This window comes from Talpa occidentalis, unplaced genomic scaffold (assembly GCF_014898055.3).
Source record: "Talpa occidentalis isolate TD23 unplaced genomic scaffold, MPIMG_talOcc4v2.1 talOcc4.3, whole genome shotgun sequence".
In the NCBI taxonomy this organism is placed as follows: Eukaryota; Metazoa; Chordata; class Mammalia; order Eulipotyphla; family Talpidae; genus Talpa; species Talpa occidentalis.
The window spans coordinates 105670420-105685655 of NW_023603184.1; the positions used below are offsets into that span (position 1 = coordinate 105670420).

The 15236-nt window shown below is 53.2% G+C and overlaps 2 protein-coding genes across 2 annotated transcripts; both read left to right on the forward strand.

The window, feature by feature from the left end:
- Nucleotides 1-5045: 5045 nt before the first annotated feature.
- HOXD10 (homeobox D10) lies at nt 5046-9101 on the forward strand. The gene is made up of 2 exons (XM_037523590.2): nt 5046-5940; nt 7338-9101. The coding sequence occupies exons 1-2, from the start codon at nt 5196-5198 to the stop codon at nt 7613-7615; spliced, it is 1023 nt and encodes a 340-aa protein (XP_037379487.1). The 5' UTR covers nt 5046-5195; the 3' UTR covers nt 7616-9101.
- A 2145-nt stretch (nt 9102-11246) lies between these two features.
- Nucleotides 11247-14083, forward strand: HOXD9 (homeobox D9). The gene is made up of 2 exons (XM_037522119.2): nt 11247-12048; nt 12396-14083. The coding sequence occupies exons 1-2, from the start codon at nt 11277-11279 to the stop codon at nt 12635-12637; spliced, it is 1014 nt and encodes a 337-aa protein (XP_037378016.2). The 5' UTR covers nt 11247-11276; the 3' UTR covers nt 12638-14083.
- The last annotated feature ends 1153 nt before the right edge of the window (nt 14084-15236 follow it).

Sequence of the window (15236 nt, forward strand, 5' to 3'; positions counted from 1 at the left end):
GATTTTAAAAAGACAAGTATGTGCATTTTGAATTAGGTCACGGCTGCTGCTTGTTAATTAAATTATGGAAATCAATTTTCTTGTTGGTGTGCGTGTGGAGAGCAATGTGAGGTTAGGAACCACCCCCTCTCCAAAACCAGGTCTGAATCGCGGGCTCTCAGACCGCCTGAGATGATTAAAAGGCTTTTGTTTAAAGCAGATCAGGGCGCCAGCAACTTAGCTGAGTGTGGTCTCAGAAGAAAGGAGAGGGGTGGTGATTGGGGGGGCGGCGGGGTGTTGTTCCAGAGGGGAACCTCCCACACATCAGGATGCCCGGAGCCCTGAGCGGTAGGTAGTGACCTGGAGGTGCAGGCAGGACCGCATTGGGGTGCCCAGATTAGTCTGTACTAACGTGGTTGCGGGAAGCAGCAGGCTGTCCTGAGGAGCGTTTGTACTCGAAGATTTCCTGGGATGGGAAATGCATCTGAAGTAAACGATTTTAATTTGACAGAACCCTGGCCACCCCTTCCAAGCTGCCTAGTAGCCTTGAGCTCGGATTTGGATTTTGGCAATGCCTCTGGCAAGCCGTTTTTTTGAGGCGTGCCCTCCCCTCACCCCTCCTTTAGAAATCCCCGATCACTGGGGAGGACCTGTGTCACCATCCACGGTCGAAAAGGGAGGTTCCAAAAAGAAGGACTCCAGGGCGCAAGCCAATCTAAGGGAGGGTGATGATCCTTTCTTCTCCGAAGTTCATTGTGAAGCGCACACAGGCTAGGGAATTAGCTCCATCCTCGTAGCCTCTGCTATTTCTGCCGCCTCCCTCCAGACCCTGCATCAGAGTCCCTGAGTCCACCCCTGGGAGCTGGCATCTGCTCAAAAGGAGATTGGGGTGCCATGAGACCCCTGCTCCTGCTCCGGAGGCGCCAGCCAGAGGCATGTGTGTTCCCCGCGGGCACCCAGGCTCCTGCCTGTCTGACCGCCGGTCTAGTTTAGCTTCTGTGAAGTGACATTTCCTGGGGCCTAACTTGGGATTCAGTCCATCTGGGGAGAGATGCCCTCTCCCCAAATAGCGTTGTGTTCCTCTTTGTAGAGGACCCAGTGAGGGGGCCTGTGTCCTCACCCCCCCGGGGCGCCACTGGTCTTGGCTGGCAGCCTTTCGCAGACCTTGTTGCTCAGCAATCCGCATTTCCTTTCCTCCCAGGCAGTGCCCAAGATGGGCCTGAGAAAGATGAATGGACCAGGAGTTCTGAGAGCCTGCAGCCCTTAGCCCTCCTGCGAGTTCAGGGTATGCGGGGATGATAAAGGGTGCCCATGTACTTTGAGGCGTTGATGTCTCAGATCCAAAAATGGAAAGAAAATCCTCGAAGTAGGAGTCTTTTGTGTCTCCAAAGGGATGAGGCTTCCGGGCTGCTGGTCCTTTTGCATGATTCCATAGACCCCCTCATCAAGTTGGTGCTTACTTCTCCAGCTTCCCCATTTGCCCCCTGATTTCTTTTCACATTGGCTGGGAGGAGCACAGTGCAACCGGAGGGGTGGCCCGGGGAAGCAAGTTTCAAAATTTCTCCCCATCCACTCTCCCCGCCCCCCAAAGAGTGGCACAGTCCTGAGACCACTCAGGGCCCTAATTCAGGGCAAACGTAGCATCCCCTAGGTCCACTCAGTCTCAGTCTTGGGGTCACCTCCCAGAGACAGGAGAGAAAACACATGTAAGCCTCTTCTTGATTAGAAGTCTCACTTTTTTGCTAAAAGAACTCTTTTAATTTTTCTCTGGAAAGAGCTATGTCAGGAAGAGGGATGTCTTGGTGCAGATATGAATATTTATCTCCTTTATGGGGCAATATTGATTTATTATTAATGGTAACTGCTCCAGCTGATCTAAAGATGATCGAAAACAGCAGCTATGCAGCTACATTAAATACTCATAAGCAAAATACAAGCTGGTCTGTAAAGTCACTGTCTTTTTCATCACATTTGTTTCATCTCAGCCTTAGGCTCTTAACCAAACTTTCTATCCTTCCTGGCCCCACTCACTCTCTTGTGTTATTTCTATTATGATTGATTTTTATGATAACATATCTGAAGTAACTGGCAATCTCTGCCAATATTTCAGAGCTCATCTGAAGGCAGAGGTGTAAAAAAAAAAAAGAAAACAAGGAATTTCGTAATAGTAGATTCAAAAATTGTAACGGGTACAGGTTTTTCCTGTTAGCGAAGAGAACCTATTTAAAACCAATTTCAGTGTAGGGTGACTTAGAGCTGGACGCCACCGGGAGCTACACAGAAAGCCCCCCAAATTCGGAAGGCAGAGCTTGTCTGTCTTGGCTCACCGCAGATCTAGCCGCTTTGCGAGGAATCACTTGTTTCGGGTCTCGATGTTTTCTTCATATATAAATAAAGATTATAAAAGGGCATTTGATGGGCATAAAATTCCCGATTAGATTGAAGCGCTTTGCCTGGAGAGCGGGATGCAGAGACTCGGACAGCCGAGTTCCCGGTAGCTCTCCTGGCCCGGTCGCAAAGGCAAGACAGTGCTGGAGCACCCGGCTGGCTGGCGTCTGGGCGCCTGCCGTGAGCGCGTGCAGCGGGCACTTTGTCCAGCCCTGGGCACGCTTAGCGGTGTCTGGGATCCTGATCTCTGCCTTGTGAGAGAGTGATTTTGGGGGTGCTGGTCAGTGACTGTTAGCTATGGATAGGACTTTAGCAGGCTGGAGCCAAATGTTGTTTTTTCCTGTCTTCCTCCCCCCTCCCTACCCTCAATCTCAGAAACAGCCGCCCCTTCGGAAAGGTAATGTTTAAACCTCCAGCTACAGCGGCCGGCATCCCGCAGCCGGAGTAGTTAGAGGCGCCAGGCTTTTAACCTGACAATGATGTTGTATTTGAACAGCTGCGTAAAGGTTTGAAAGGTCTGTCTCATTGCCACTGTGGAGTTTTTTTAAAAGGGGTTATTGTTTGGGCCAAGGCAATGCGAGGGGACAGGCGAAGCAGTCCCAAGGCTGAAAATAATGTTCAGTGTCTGTTTCCACCAAGCCAGGGAGATTCCTTTTGGGGAGGGGTGGGGGGGACAAAGGTTTTGTTGGAAAAGGTTTTTGTGAAGAAGTGCACGCGCTGCTAGATCCTCCAGAAGGCTGAGGCACATTAATGAGCCTCGGACTCTAAAGAAATGTTCTGCTGAGGTGGAAACCCAATTTGCCCACAAGTTCAGTCACTGGGCCAGAAACCCAAGGCCAGGCCATGACAGGGTGAGCGTGGGGAGAAGAAAACACGGACGCCTTCCTGGACAGAGAACTGGTTCACGATCAGAGTTTTCTTCTCTCGAATGCAGGGAAGGGGATCCGGGAAGCCGGCGACGGCTCCAGCACCCTGGCCGGGCCCCTCGCCCAGGGCAAGCCTTTGGAAATCAAGGTTAAAGCTCCCTGCTGCTGCCCGAGGCCAGGGCTTCAGAAGGGCTGCTCACCCGCCTGCAACCAGAGAACAAGGGAGGAAGTTGTTGGAGAAGTTTCTCATAAAACTCTGAGTTTCCATGGTGGTGGTGGTGGTTGTTCTTTAATGAGCTCCACCACAACCCAGACCCACTCCCCCTCACAGAACTTTCCCTCACCAGAGGAAACAGGATTGAGATGCCTCCCTGTGTTTTCTCTCCCTCCCCTTACCCAAGCAAAACCTTTTCAAATAATTTTAGGAATTGTCCAAAACTATAAAACTCAACTTCTGACAAAAGTATAGCTTTTTATATTTGACGATTTGTGTTAAAACAAAAATTGACCTTCTCGGTTAGTAGTGAAGGGGAAAAATCAATAGTATAATTTTCAATAATTCATAAAGCGAACACCATTATGCTAAATCTTAACTATTAATCTTATCCTTTACAAAGTCTCGATTGATTTGTTAATAAAATATCTTCCCGTGTGTGGCAACAGCGGGTATAACTCTTTAAAAACCTTCAGAAGCAAGAAAATTACCAAGTAGCCCAAGAATGTAGATGAGAATTTTATTGATCGCCCTGATTCTTCTTAATATGTATTAATAAATTCCACAACCTTTTGTACCTTGCACTTGTCAGAAACCAATGCTTTTACAAAATCCATAAAAGGAAAACATATTTTTCTTCGTAGAAGAATCAAATGACACCCCTCTCTCTCTCTCTCTCTCACGCTCTCCTGCTTGGCCCAATCAGTTTTCTAAAACTTCTGGAGTATGAGAGCGAGTGTTTTCTCCTTCCCTTGAAAAAATTATTTTCTTTCTGTCTTCCTTCCTTCCTTCCTTCCCCCTAGCCCTCTAGTATCAGGGTGTGTGAGGAGGGAAACCTTGGTTTAGCTCTCCCTGTGGAAACACCGATGGACGCTTTTGCGGAGAGCGAACTGCTGGGGAGGGATTGTCTCAGGACCGAAAGTCCCCAGCGGTCGGGCCGTCAGAGATTGGGTTGTGGTTCCTCCAAGACCCAAGGCGCCAACTGGCCCCCCAGGGCGTGGAGGGGCCTGGAACCCGGGCTGGAAGGCCGAGGGTGAGGGCAGCGCCAGGGCGGACCGGCCCGTGGGACTGTGAGCGCGGCCAGCTGCGTGTCCTCTCCGCCCTGGCGGCCCTTCTCGCCTCCGCTCGCCGAGACACCCTGGCCGGCTCCCTGCGCCAGAGATGTTTCCTTTGGGTCCCTGCGACGGGGTGTCTCAGAGCGCGGGGAATCTGACTCACCTTCCCAGGCTGCTCGGTACAAAATGAACCAGCCGGGGCCCCCAACCCCCGCCCGGGCCCCGGTTTTCTCGGGCGCGCTCCGCCTGCAAGTGTGCGGGGAGTGCAGCTGCGGGCCGGCGCCGCGGCGCTCCGGGCTCCCTCCCCGCGCGCGCCCTCCCGGGGGCCCCGGCGGCCGAGACCTCCCTTGCGCCGGCGGGCCCGGGAGGCCGGGGCGGGGGTCGTGAGTGGGGCCGGCCGGCCGCGGGCGCCGGGGGAGGCGGGCGAGCGGCGGAGGGCCGGCCCGGCTCTCCGCAGCGCGCACTATCGCGGGCGCGTAGTAGATGTCGCTGTTGTCCGCGCTTAGGCGGCCGGCCGGCCGGGCTCCGGAGCACGTGACCCGCGAGGAGGCTGCGGCTCAAGGCCATTTTCAAATCTCATTGGCTTGGTTGTCATGTGGTCGGCAGAGGCATCCACAATTACACGGGGAATGTTTTCCTAGAGATGTCAGCCTACAAAGGACACAATCTCTCTTCTTCAAATTCCTCCCCAAAATGTCCTTTCCCAACAGCTCTCCTGCTGCTAATACTTTTTTAGTAGATTCCTTGATCAGTGCCTGCAGGAGTGACAGTTTTTATTCGAGCAGCGCCAGCATGTACATGCCACCACCTAGCGCAGACATGGGGACCTATGGAATGCAAACCTGTGGACTGCTCCCGTCTCTGGCCAAAAGAGAAGTGAACCACCAAAATATGGGTATGAATGTGCATCCTTATATACCTCAAGTAGACAGTTGGACAGACCCGAACAGATCTTGTCGAATAGAGCAACCTGTTACACAGCAAGTGCCCACTTGCTCCTTCACCACCAACATTAAGGAAGAATCCAATTGCTGCATGTATTCTGATAAGCGCAACAAACTCATTTCGGCCGAGGTCCCTTCGTACCAGAGGCTGGTCCCCGAGTCCTGTCCCGTTGAGAACCCCGAGGTTCCTGTCCCTGGATATTTTAGACTGAGTCAGACCTACGCCACCGGGAAAACCCAAGAGTACAATAACAGTCCCGAAGGCAGCTCCACAGTCATGCTCCAGCTCAACCCTCGCGGCGCGGCCAAGCCGCAGCTCTCGACCGCCCAGCTACAGATGGAAAAGAAGATGAACGAGACCGCCAGCGGCCAGGAGCCCACCAAAGTCTCCCAGGTGGAAGGCTCCGAGGCCAAGGGCGGCCTTCCGGAAGAGAGGAGCTGCCTGGCTGAGGTCTCCGTGTCCAGTCCAGAAGTACAGGAGAAGGAAAGCAAAGGTCGGTATGAGCAGAGTTGCCACCCCAGCGGGGCGTGCAGCCTGGGAACCCGGCAGAGAGGGAGCTCCTGTGTGCCCAGCGCCAAGCCCAGGAGGGGCCCGACTGGCAGGTGCTGTTTCTCCTGGCTTTTAGAGGGGCCATCTCAGTCCCGAGAAGGTCCCCGCTTCCCCCCAACTGCCCTGGCCCTCCTGGCCCTGGCTAGTCCTGGCGCCACGCTGATGGCGCCGGGGCAGAGGAAGGGCTTGACGGTTTTATTTTTCCTGAGCTAGATCTGAAATGCAACAAAAGAGTGCAAGTGAGACCTGCGGCTCATTAACACAGCCCCAGAATCTCCTTTTTCCCCCCAGCTCAGAGTTGCACTTCCAGCTTTGCCTTTTGCACAGTGGTGATTTTAAGGTGGTTCCAGACACCGTGTTCGTGTTCAAGTGTATGCACCCCGCATCCTACGAGCTTGGGGGCAGAAAGAGGAATGGATGGCTGGGTCTGTTGGCGCTTGGACTGGGGAACAGGGCTCCCAGCCTTTGCAGGGCTAGGTAACCTTGGCTTTGTCTGGGGAAAGTGCCGCAGGCTTTGCAATCTGTTTACAAAGGGGGCAAAGGCAGAGGGTGTAGGATAAAACCTTCCTGGCCCAACCAGCAGGTCCAGCCTTAGAGCTGGGGTAGGGCAAAGAGCCAGGGGCTCTGGCTTTTTTGAGAGGGAACCATGGCCTTAAGCTTCTCCCCTGTTATCCAGCGGGCGAGCTACAGTAGGAGCTACGTTTCTGGGGGAGTGCTTTTGGGTGGGGGCAAGAATGCGTGAGAATTCAGGAAATTCTGGGGATTACAACAATGACCAGGTAAGGCAGAGAGGGTATACTTGGCTCCTTGGTTATCTTTTGAAATAGAATGGGAACTTATTAACCTGACTGTGGGGCACCCGCCTGCCAAGGCGAAGTGGGAAAGAAGTGGCAGACTTGGGAACCTGAGGCAGCAGTGAGATTGGTGAGCTTGTGCAGGCTGTGTCTTGCCTCTTCTACTCCAGCTGTGTTATGAGGTGACCATTTAGAATGTTGCTTGGGAGATCCTGAAAGTTTACTGTTACACTAATGATTCTTGCAGGTCAGAAAGTTGACAGAAAGAGTGAGAGAGAGAGAGAGAGAGAGCGCGCAAGCGGCTGACACAGGGGGGGGGGCGAGAGGACCCACCCATCGTGTGTCATTTTGGGCATTTAAACTAACCTGGCATCAATTACAAAATGCACCTTCCAGGTGCCACCTCATGTGAATAATGTTTAATACCAGCATTTCCCAAAGTGGCCTGGCTGCCAGCAGGGTCATGGCCAAGGGTGCATTTGAACAGACTGAGGGAAAAAAAAAAAAATCTTGATATTTTTTCTTCTTCTCCTTTTAATTTTGTTAGAGGAAATCAAGTCTGATACTCCAACCAGCAATTGGCTCACTGCAAAGAGTGGCAGAAAGAAGAGGTGCCCTTACACTAAGCACCAAACGCTGGAATTAGAAAAAGAGTTCTTGTTCAATATGTACCTCACCCGAGAGCGCCGCCTAGAGATCAGTAAGAGCGTTAACCTCACCGACAGGCAGGTCAAGATTTGGTTTCAAAACCGCCGAATGAAACTTAAGAAGATGAGCCGAGAGAACCGGATCCGAGAACTGACCGCCAACCTCACCTTCTCTTAGGTCCGGAGGCCCAGGAGAGGCCAGGATCAGAGAGGGAGCACCGCGTTCCAGGGCCCAGTGCTGGAGGACCAGGAAGGCGGAAACAAAACCTTCATTGCTCTTTGTTTTTTGTTTTGTTTTCCTGCTAGAATGTGACTTTGGGGGTCATTCTGTTCGTGCTGCAAGTGATCTGTAATCCCTCTGACTCTCTCTCTATATATATTAAAACACTAGCACGTGTAATTTATTATTTTTTTCATCGTAATGCAGGGTAACTATTACTGCGCATTTTCATTTGGGTCTTAACTTATTGGAACTGTAGAGCATCCATCAATCCATTCATCCATCCAGCAATGTGACTTTCTCATATTTTTCCTAACACAAAAGGTCTGTGTGTGTGGTTAGTCCATGAGTTCATGGCGTTTTGAATACATCCAGTACTAAAAAGTACTTAAATTACATATATATTTAAAAAAATTTAAGAAAACCCACAAGCTTTGGCGGGGAGGGGGATAAAAAAGCACATTACAATGTTATCTTTTTCGCAAATGAATTTAGCAATTGTCCTTGGTGAGATGGAATATTGACGACTAATGCCTTGTAGCCTTTCCCTTGTGGTGCATCTGTGGTTTGGTAGAAATACAGCAGCAACCTGTCCTTTCTGTGCATGTTCTGGTCGCATGTATAATGCAATAAACTCTGGAAACGAGTTTGTTCCCTCTGGTTTCTGAAATGGAAATATGTCACGGTGGAAATGAAAGTCTTTGGCCAGGTTATCTTTCTGTTAAACTGCTTGCTCCGGGCAGTTGCTGGGGGTAGAGAGCAGGGACAAGGGAGATGAGTGAGAGAAACTGGAGGAGACCTAAATTGCTAGTTCTCCTAGCATTTGTCACTAGTGGAGGAAGTGATAATCCAGCCTGCCTGTGTTGTGTTTTCATAGTTGGGAAGAAGGAGAGTCCTCTCTCCTCCTCCCCTCACTGATAGTAACATAATTGCACTGGCAATGGGTGGGAGCTTGCCTAGAGCCTTTTAAGTAAACCTGTGCCCCAACAGCTTGCTCCTCAGAGCTGTCTACTTGTATATCTTCCTCTCTTTGGTGGTGGTTGTGTTATTTTTAATGCTTTCAGTGAGGATCTTGGTGAATTCCAGCTGGTGGACCATCATCAGGGGGCTGGGTTGAAACTAGTCTTGCCCACCTGGAAGCCGCTGGGCCTCCACTAAAGGAACAATGACAAGCAGCAGCTTAGTATTGCATCGCATCCAGTTCTGCCCCCCTTTTCCTCATCCCCAGCCCCATTCCCAAGCACAAGACAGCCACGCTACAGCAAAGCCCAAAATGGGTGAGTTTTCCCATCCCATTTTGCCCTCGTTTCCTTGTGGGAGAATTTTATGCTGCCATTACCTTTTAGTGGCCCACATGAAAATTTGTTAAAGGAAGAAAAGATTTCCCCCAGTCAATCCTCCCTCTATTTAATTACGAAATGCTGATCCTCAGAGTCACTGTATCTGGAAGACAGGGAAATGTACAAAGGGTGACTGAAAGAGAATTTGCAAATGAACATGACTTCCCATGAAGGCCAGTGTTCCAAATGCCGCCTTCAGGGCTCAGAAAACTCCAGACAGCTTGCACAAGTGTTTATGTATACATAGATGTAGATATTGCAGGATCCTCGGCCCAAGAGAGTTCAGACTTAATCCAGTCCTGCCAGGGAGAAATGAGGAGAGAACTTGGGGTCTAGGGGAAAGAGCTAACAGAGAATTCAAGAATTCGTTACCCTAGATAGTGCTGTGGTTTTGAAGGGTCTCAGACAGCTTTAAGCAGCTTCACAAAACATGTCCTTTTCATTTTTCCTCTATAAACAATCTATTTGGCGACTCTAAGCTTAGACCCCTCATCCAGGAAGTCTTGGGGAGACAGAATTTATTTGGAGTTTTAAACTCCCTCCTGAAATAAAAAACCTTTCAGAATTCCAAGAGAGATCCTTTAAGGGGCCATTTCCTAGCGGCAAAGAAACAGCTCGAATCAATGCCAGGTTGGGAACACTGAAATAGATTTGCCCCAGGTCTCCATTGGTTGGGCAGAAGGAAGGCAATTTTAACTTCACCCATCCCCTGCGATGTGAGGAGCGCCATTAGTTGTTGACAAGGGGCCAAGTCTCGGAGGAAAATCCGAGCTACAGGCAAAGGCAGCCCCTCTAGAACAAAATCAGAAAGCCATTGGCAAAAGCAATCAATCAGGCCATAAGTAGCCATTTGCCCCCTTCCTTTCCGGGGCGCGAGGTGGGCTGGTAGCCCTCCAAGGGTGCGTTGGGCAACTTGTAGAGCGAGGAGCAGATCCTCCGCCGCGAGCGCCCAGCTGCTTTTGTCTCGGCTCCCAGCCGGGCTTCTGAGTCTTTGTACCATGGATTTGGGAGTGACAATGGGCATCTCCCTCAGATTCAAGGCTGCCCAGCCTTAACTCTGGAGGCAAAAAAGGGGGGTGGGGGGCGGATTCGGAAGACAGTAGCCCAAGGACCAGGCCATTTTAAGGACATCTCCGGAATCCACTTGCAGGCCTCCAAGTGGGAAGCATGTCAAGCGGCCCTGCCTGGGGAGATGCAGTTTCCCCGGCCTTTTTGAGGCAAGGTCGGGCCGGCGGGTGGGAGTGGGCCTTCGCCAGCACTAGGCTTCTGCCCGATGGCGTGTTCTCTTGCAGGGCCTTTGCAGAAGCCCAGGAGAAGACGAGGCAGTCTGGCCGCCACTGCCCGCGCGGTGCGGACTCGCCAACCACCCGGCCCTTCCGAGGCCGGGCAGAAGTCGCGGCCGGCCGTGGCCGCCACCGCGCCCAATCCTGGGGCCGGGCCACCTCGGCTAACCCCTCGGGCCGAGGCGTGTGCTCAGCCTCACGTCGGGGGTGTGTGTGGCTGCGCCGGCGTGTGTGAGTGCGGTAGGGGGAGGGGGCCCTCCGAACTGCTCCATCCGTCCGTTTTATTAGGGACACATTAATCTATAATCAAATACACCTCATAAAATTTTTATTGAAAGGCATAATATCATTACAGAGGTCTTCCACCTGTTTTAAACAACACGACAAGCTGTGAGAGAGCGTGTGTGGGTATGTAGGGAGGGGAGGGGTGGTTTGGGCAGAGAGAGGCTCCGAGCAAAGAACTCCCCTCGGGCGCCAGGGGGCCGCCTCCGAAGCCCGGCCTGCCTCGGGGCCCTCGCGGCCCTGTGCGCCCCGGCTCGCTCCAGGCTGGCCCCGCGCTCGGTGCACCCAACACGCGCGCCCGGGCGCCCCGGCGCCGGGGAGGCAGCGTCGGGATCGGGACTGGAAGACCAAGGGCGGCAAGTGGACGCGAACAAATAGTCCCCGGCGCCTCCTGCGGCCGCGGTGGGACGGGTGGCCCCGGCCGCCGCCAGGCTGGCCGGGCCGGGCCGGGCCGGGCCGAGCGGGGCGCACGGGCCGGGGCCCGCGGGCTCTAATTGCAGGGCTTATGTTGATGATGATTTTTTTTTTTAAAATCACAGCAGCCCCCACTTTAGCGGACTGATTTACTCCCGGTATTGGTAAATATGATCACGTGGGCCGCGCGACCAATGGTGGAGGCTGCAGCCTGCGAACTAGTCGGCGGCTCGGGCGCCGGCGGGGAGCGGCGCGGCGGCGGGCAGTGTAACCTTGGTGTGGAGCGCGCGGCGCCTCAAAATGTCCTCCAGTGGCACCCTCAGCAACTACTTCGTGGACTCGCTCATAGGCCATGAGGGCGACGAGGTGTTCGCGGCGCGCTTCGGACCGCCGGGGCCCGGCGCGCAGGGCAGGCCCGCAGGTGTGGCCGACAGCCCCGCCGCGGCCGCCGAGTTCGCCTCGTGTAGTTTTGCCCCCAAATCTGCCGTGTTCTCCGCCTCTTGGTCCGCGGTGCCGGCCCAGCCGCCCGCGGCGGCGATGAGCGGCCTTTACCACCCGTACGTGCCCCCGCCGCCCCTGGCCGCCGCCGCCTCGGAGCCCGGCCGCTACGTGCGCTCCTGGATGGAGCCGCTGCCCGGCTTCCCCGGCGGCGCGGGCGGCGGGGGCGGCGCGGGCTCGGGCCCCGGCCCCGGCCCCAGCCCCGGCCCGGGCGGCCCACCCAACGGGCGCCACTACGGGATTAAGCCTGAAGCCGGAGCGGCCCCGACCCCAGCCACCTCCTCCTCCACGTCCTCGTCCTCCACTTCCAAACGGACTGAGTGCGCCGCGGCCCGCGAGTCCCAGGGGAGTGGCGGCCCCGAGTTCTCGTGCAACTCGTTCCTACGGGACAAGGCAGCAGCGACGTCCGGGGCAGCCGGGCCCGGGGCGGGGATCGCGTCCGGGTCCGGGTCCGGGTCCGGGGCGGGTGGCTCCTCGGAGCCCTCGGCTTGCAGCGACCACCCGAGCCCGGGCTGCCCGCTGAAGGAGGAGGAGAAGCAGCATCCGCAGCCGCCACCGCAGCAACTTGACCCAAGTAAGTGCAAAAGAAATTGCCCCCTGATTTATTGCTGAAACCTGTAAGGCTCGAATGTGCAAAACTGATAGTTTTACTAACCTATAAAAACGTCTAGACGCCTACCCTAGCCTAGGCGAGCAACATGCATCCATAAAAAAGCTTCCCATAACCACCTACCCTGGGCGCGCGGTTTGTACGGTAAACAGTGCGCGGACATTAAGGCTTTTTATGATAATTCACCCCAAGTTGTGAAAAGCGGCCATCCTTGGTGAAATTAATTTAACGACCTCTCTCCCCCACCCTGTCGTCTCTCCCTGCCTCCCCTCCGCCCCTCGCTCCCCTTCTGCAAACCCCCCTCTTCGTAGACAACCCCGCAGCTAACTGGATCCACGCTCGCTCCACCCGGAAAAAGCGCTGTCCTTACACCAAATACCAGACGCTTGAGCTGGAGAAGGAATTCCTCTTCAACATGTACCTCACCCGGGACCGACGTTATGAGGTGGCAAGGATTCTGAACCTCACAGAGAGACAGGTCAAAATCTGGTTCCAGAATCGTAGGATGAAAATGAAAAAGATGAGCAAGGAGAAATGCCCCAAAGGAGACTGACCCAGCGCAGCGCCGGCGGGGCCGCTCTGTTTTGCAAAGGCAGTGGGGTTTTTTCCTTTGTGGGTGCTTGATTTCCAGAAACTCTCCAGCGACTCGGACTTTTTTTTCTTTTTTAGGTAGAAGTGACTGTGCGGTTGGTCTCTGTGAGGTATTTGGGGACTCTGTTTGCTCGCTAATATGTTGGAAAAACCAAGTGGCTTTGGGATTTTTGCCCTGTCCCGCTCCCTCCCTTTTGCGCCCCGCTGGTTCCTTTGGGAAATGCTTATTTTGTGAGTGCACGCTGGCTTGAGGAGCCCTCTCCTGTGTAAATGTCCCCATGTTTTTGAAAAGTGCTGTAGTTTAGCCCCCAGCGCTGCTCAAGCAGGGCCCAAGAGCGCCCGGTTTCGGAAAATGAAGGCAGAGCAACGACATTGCGGAGGCTCGCCCAGGCGGAGGCCCCGCTGGGTTGCACACCGGTTAAGAAAGCCCCCCTTTCCTCAGGGAGCCCGCAGGCCCTCGACGGAGACCTGGAACAGGGCCTAAGCCAGGAGCCCAGGGCTTCATGTGGGTTGGGGGGGTTATTCTCAGTGCACTGGAGGAGCTACTCTCTACCGGAGAGTGCTTGGCTCGCGGGGCGGCCGCGGGTGCAGGCCCTCGGGGTTCCTGCCTGAGGACCAGTTGTAAATGTTACCCTTCCTACCAATAAATGCTGACCTGATCAAATGGAGCCCAGACGCTGGCCCTGAACGCTGTGTGCCTGCTTTCTCTGTCTCTCTGCCAAATGTCATTCTCACTGGACTTGTCCCTAGGATGGAGACACTGCTAAAAATCCAGGACCCTTCCACCTGAGAAGTCTCTCTGATGTGCCTCCAAGTGTCCCTTCATGTGGGTCCACCTAGCCTAGAGCACATGGTGGAGGGGGTAGTGGGACCTTGCAGCTGGTCCTTCCCTAACCTGGTTTCAGTACATAAGAGAACTCTGTGCCCTGGGCCCAGTGGATCCTATGGGCTCCAGGAGCCAGGAATCCGCTGCTGGGACTTTGGCACACTGCACTTCAGGACCCCTCTGCTGCTGGAACCCCAGCCTTCAGACCGGGGTCTTCCCCGCCCACACAAAAAGAAAAGGACCAACTCTATACTCAGGAGCAACCTCCAGCTTGGCGGGGCTGGCTGGTTCCGGGAGGACTGAGCCAGTTAGGCTTGTGAGCCTCTGCCCCTCCCCACAGGAGCCACAAAGTGACCTTAACAGATCAAAATGGTCAAGGCTCTCCTCTGCAACTACCCTCATCCCACCGCCCCCTTCCCCCATCCAGCCTCTGTGTGTTTAGCCCCCAGCTTGGCCCTCTGAGGGCCGCATTCAGAGGCTAAAATGAAGGTCATTGTAAGTGAGGGTTCGGGCCCAGCATGGCCTTTGCAGGCCAAGAGGCCGGCGCCAGGCTGCCTGGGCTGGGCGGAAGGCGGGGGCGACGGCAGAGTTTTGGGGGATCCTGATGAAAGAGGGGACTTGAAGGAAAAGCAGAGGGGGGCTGGGAGGGAAAGCCAAGGCCCAGATCCGGCAGAAGGTGCTGCCTACCCCCACCCCTACCGCCAACCCGATACCTAGGGCTCTTTGAAAACAGGAAGAACCAAGGTGTCATAAAGCCATCTAGCCGGCGAGACGTCTGGAGGTAATGAGTTTACGACAGGTCCGGCGCTTCGCTTTGAAACCATCTCATTTTGATGTTTGTGTTTGTGGGAGGAAAGGAAAAATGCAGACAAAACTGGGTCTTAAAATCTGGACAATAAAATATAAACAAAACTGCTTTGGACCGAGAAAGCTAGGGCCTGGGAGCCCTCGGGTGAGTGTGAGCACCTAGGAAATAAAAATGAGGGAAAGGAAGGGGAGAAAGAAGATGATGGATTTCTGATTTAAAAAAAAAAAAATGAACTGGGTATTAGAAGTAGTCTAGTGTGGGTGGCTGTTTACAATATTTTTACTGTGGCTGGGTCTAGCTAATTTTTTTTTTCTTTAACCCAGCTTGTTATTTGGGAGTGGGAGGGCCAGTGATCTTGGGTCATTTACTCAGGGGAGGTTCTCGCAGTGGCATGGTGGGTGGGAAAAGATTAAGTTATTGGCTCTCCATGCCAAACTTTGCAGGAAAACTATTGTTAGAAATTTTATTTGTTTATTAAAAGAATAGAGATCACAACTGGACTGGAGGGAAGCACTTTTGAAAATGAGGGAAAAAAAGATTATGCTCGCAGGAAACAACTAAAATGATTAAAGTCTTTGCTTTAAAAATAAATTCAAGTGGAATGTACAGATAATTCATTTCACACTGACTTGATGTAAATTTAAAATCTCATTTATTGTGCACAGAAGATTCAATGAGCACAACCCAACAGGGCTTTTCCAGAGAGCCACTTTAGAAATCCAGCAAAAAAGCTTTAGTTCCCCCCACCTCACCCCTGCCATTGGCCAGCAAAATGGGCCTGAATTACAAATTACAAAATAGCAAATATTCACGATTTAATGCTAAAAGTAACAGCTTTAAAAGAAGAAAATTATCAGAATTAACACATAATTTCTTAGTTTTCGAAGTCCCCAGCCCCCTTTTTTTAAAAGTTTGTTGCCGTTAAAA

Excerpts from the sequence above, each read along its gene's own strand:
- HOXD10 (XM_037523590.2), top strand. The coding sequence starts at position 5,196 with ATGTCCTTTCCCAACAGCTCTCCTGCTGCTAATACTTTTTTAGTAGAT. Across the intron at positions 5,941-7,337 it reads ACAGGAGAAGGAAAGCAAAG|AGGAAATCAAGTCTGATACT; the intron begins GTCGGTATGAGC and ends TAATTTTGTTAG.
- HOXD9 (XM_037522119.2), top strand. The coding sequence starts at position 11,277 with ATGTCCTCCAGTGGCACCCTCAGCAACTACTTCGTGGACTCGCTCATA. Across the intron at positions 12,049-12,395 it reads ACCGCAGCAACTTGACCCAA|ACAACCCCGCAGCTAACTGG; the intron begins GTAAGTGCAAAA and ends CCCTCTTCGTAG.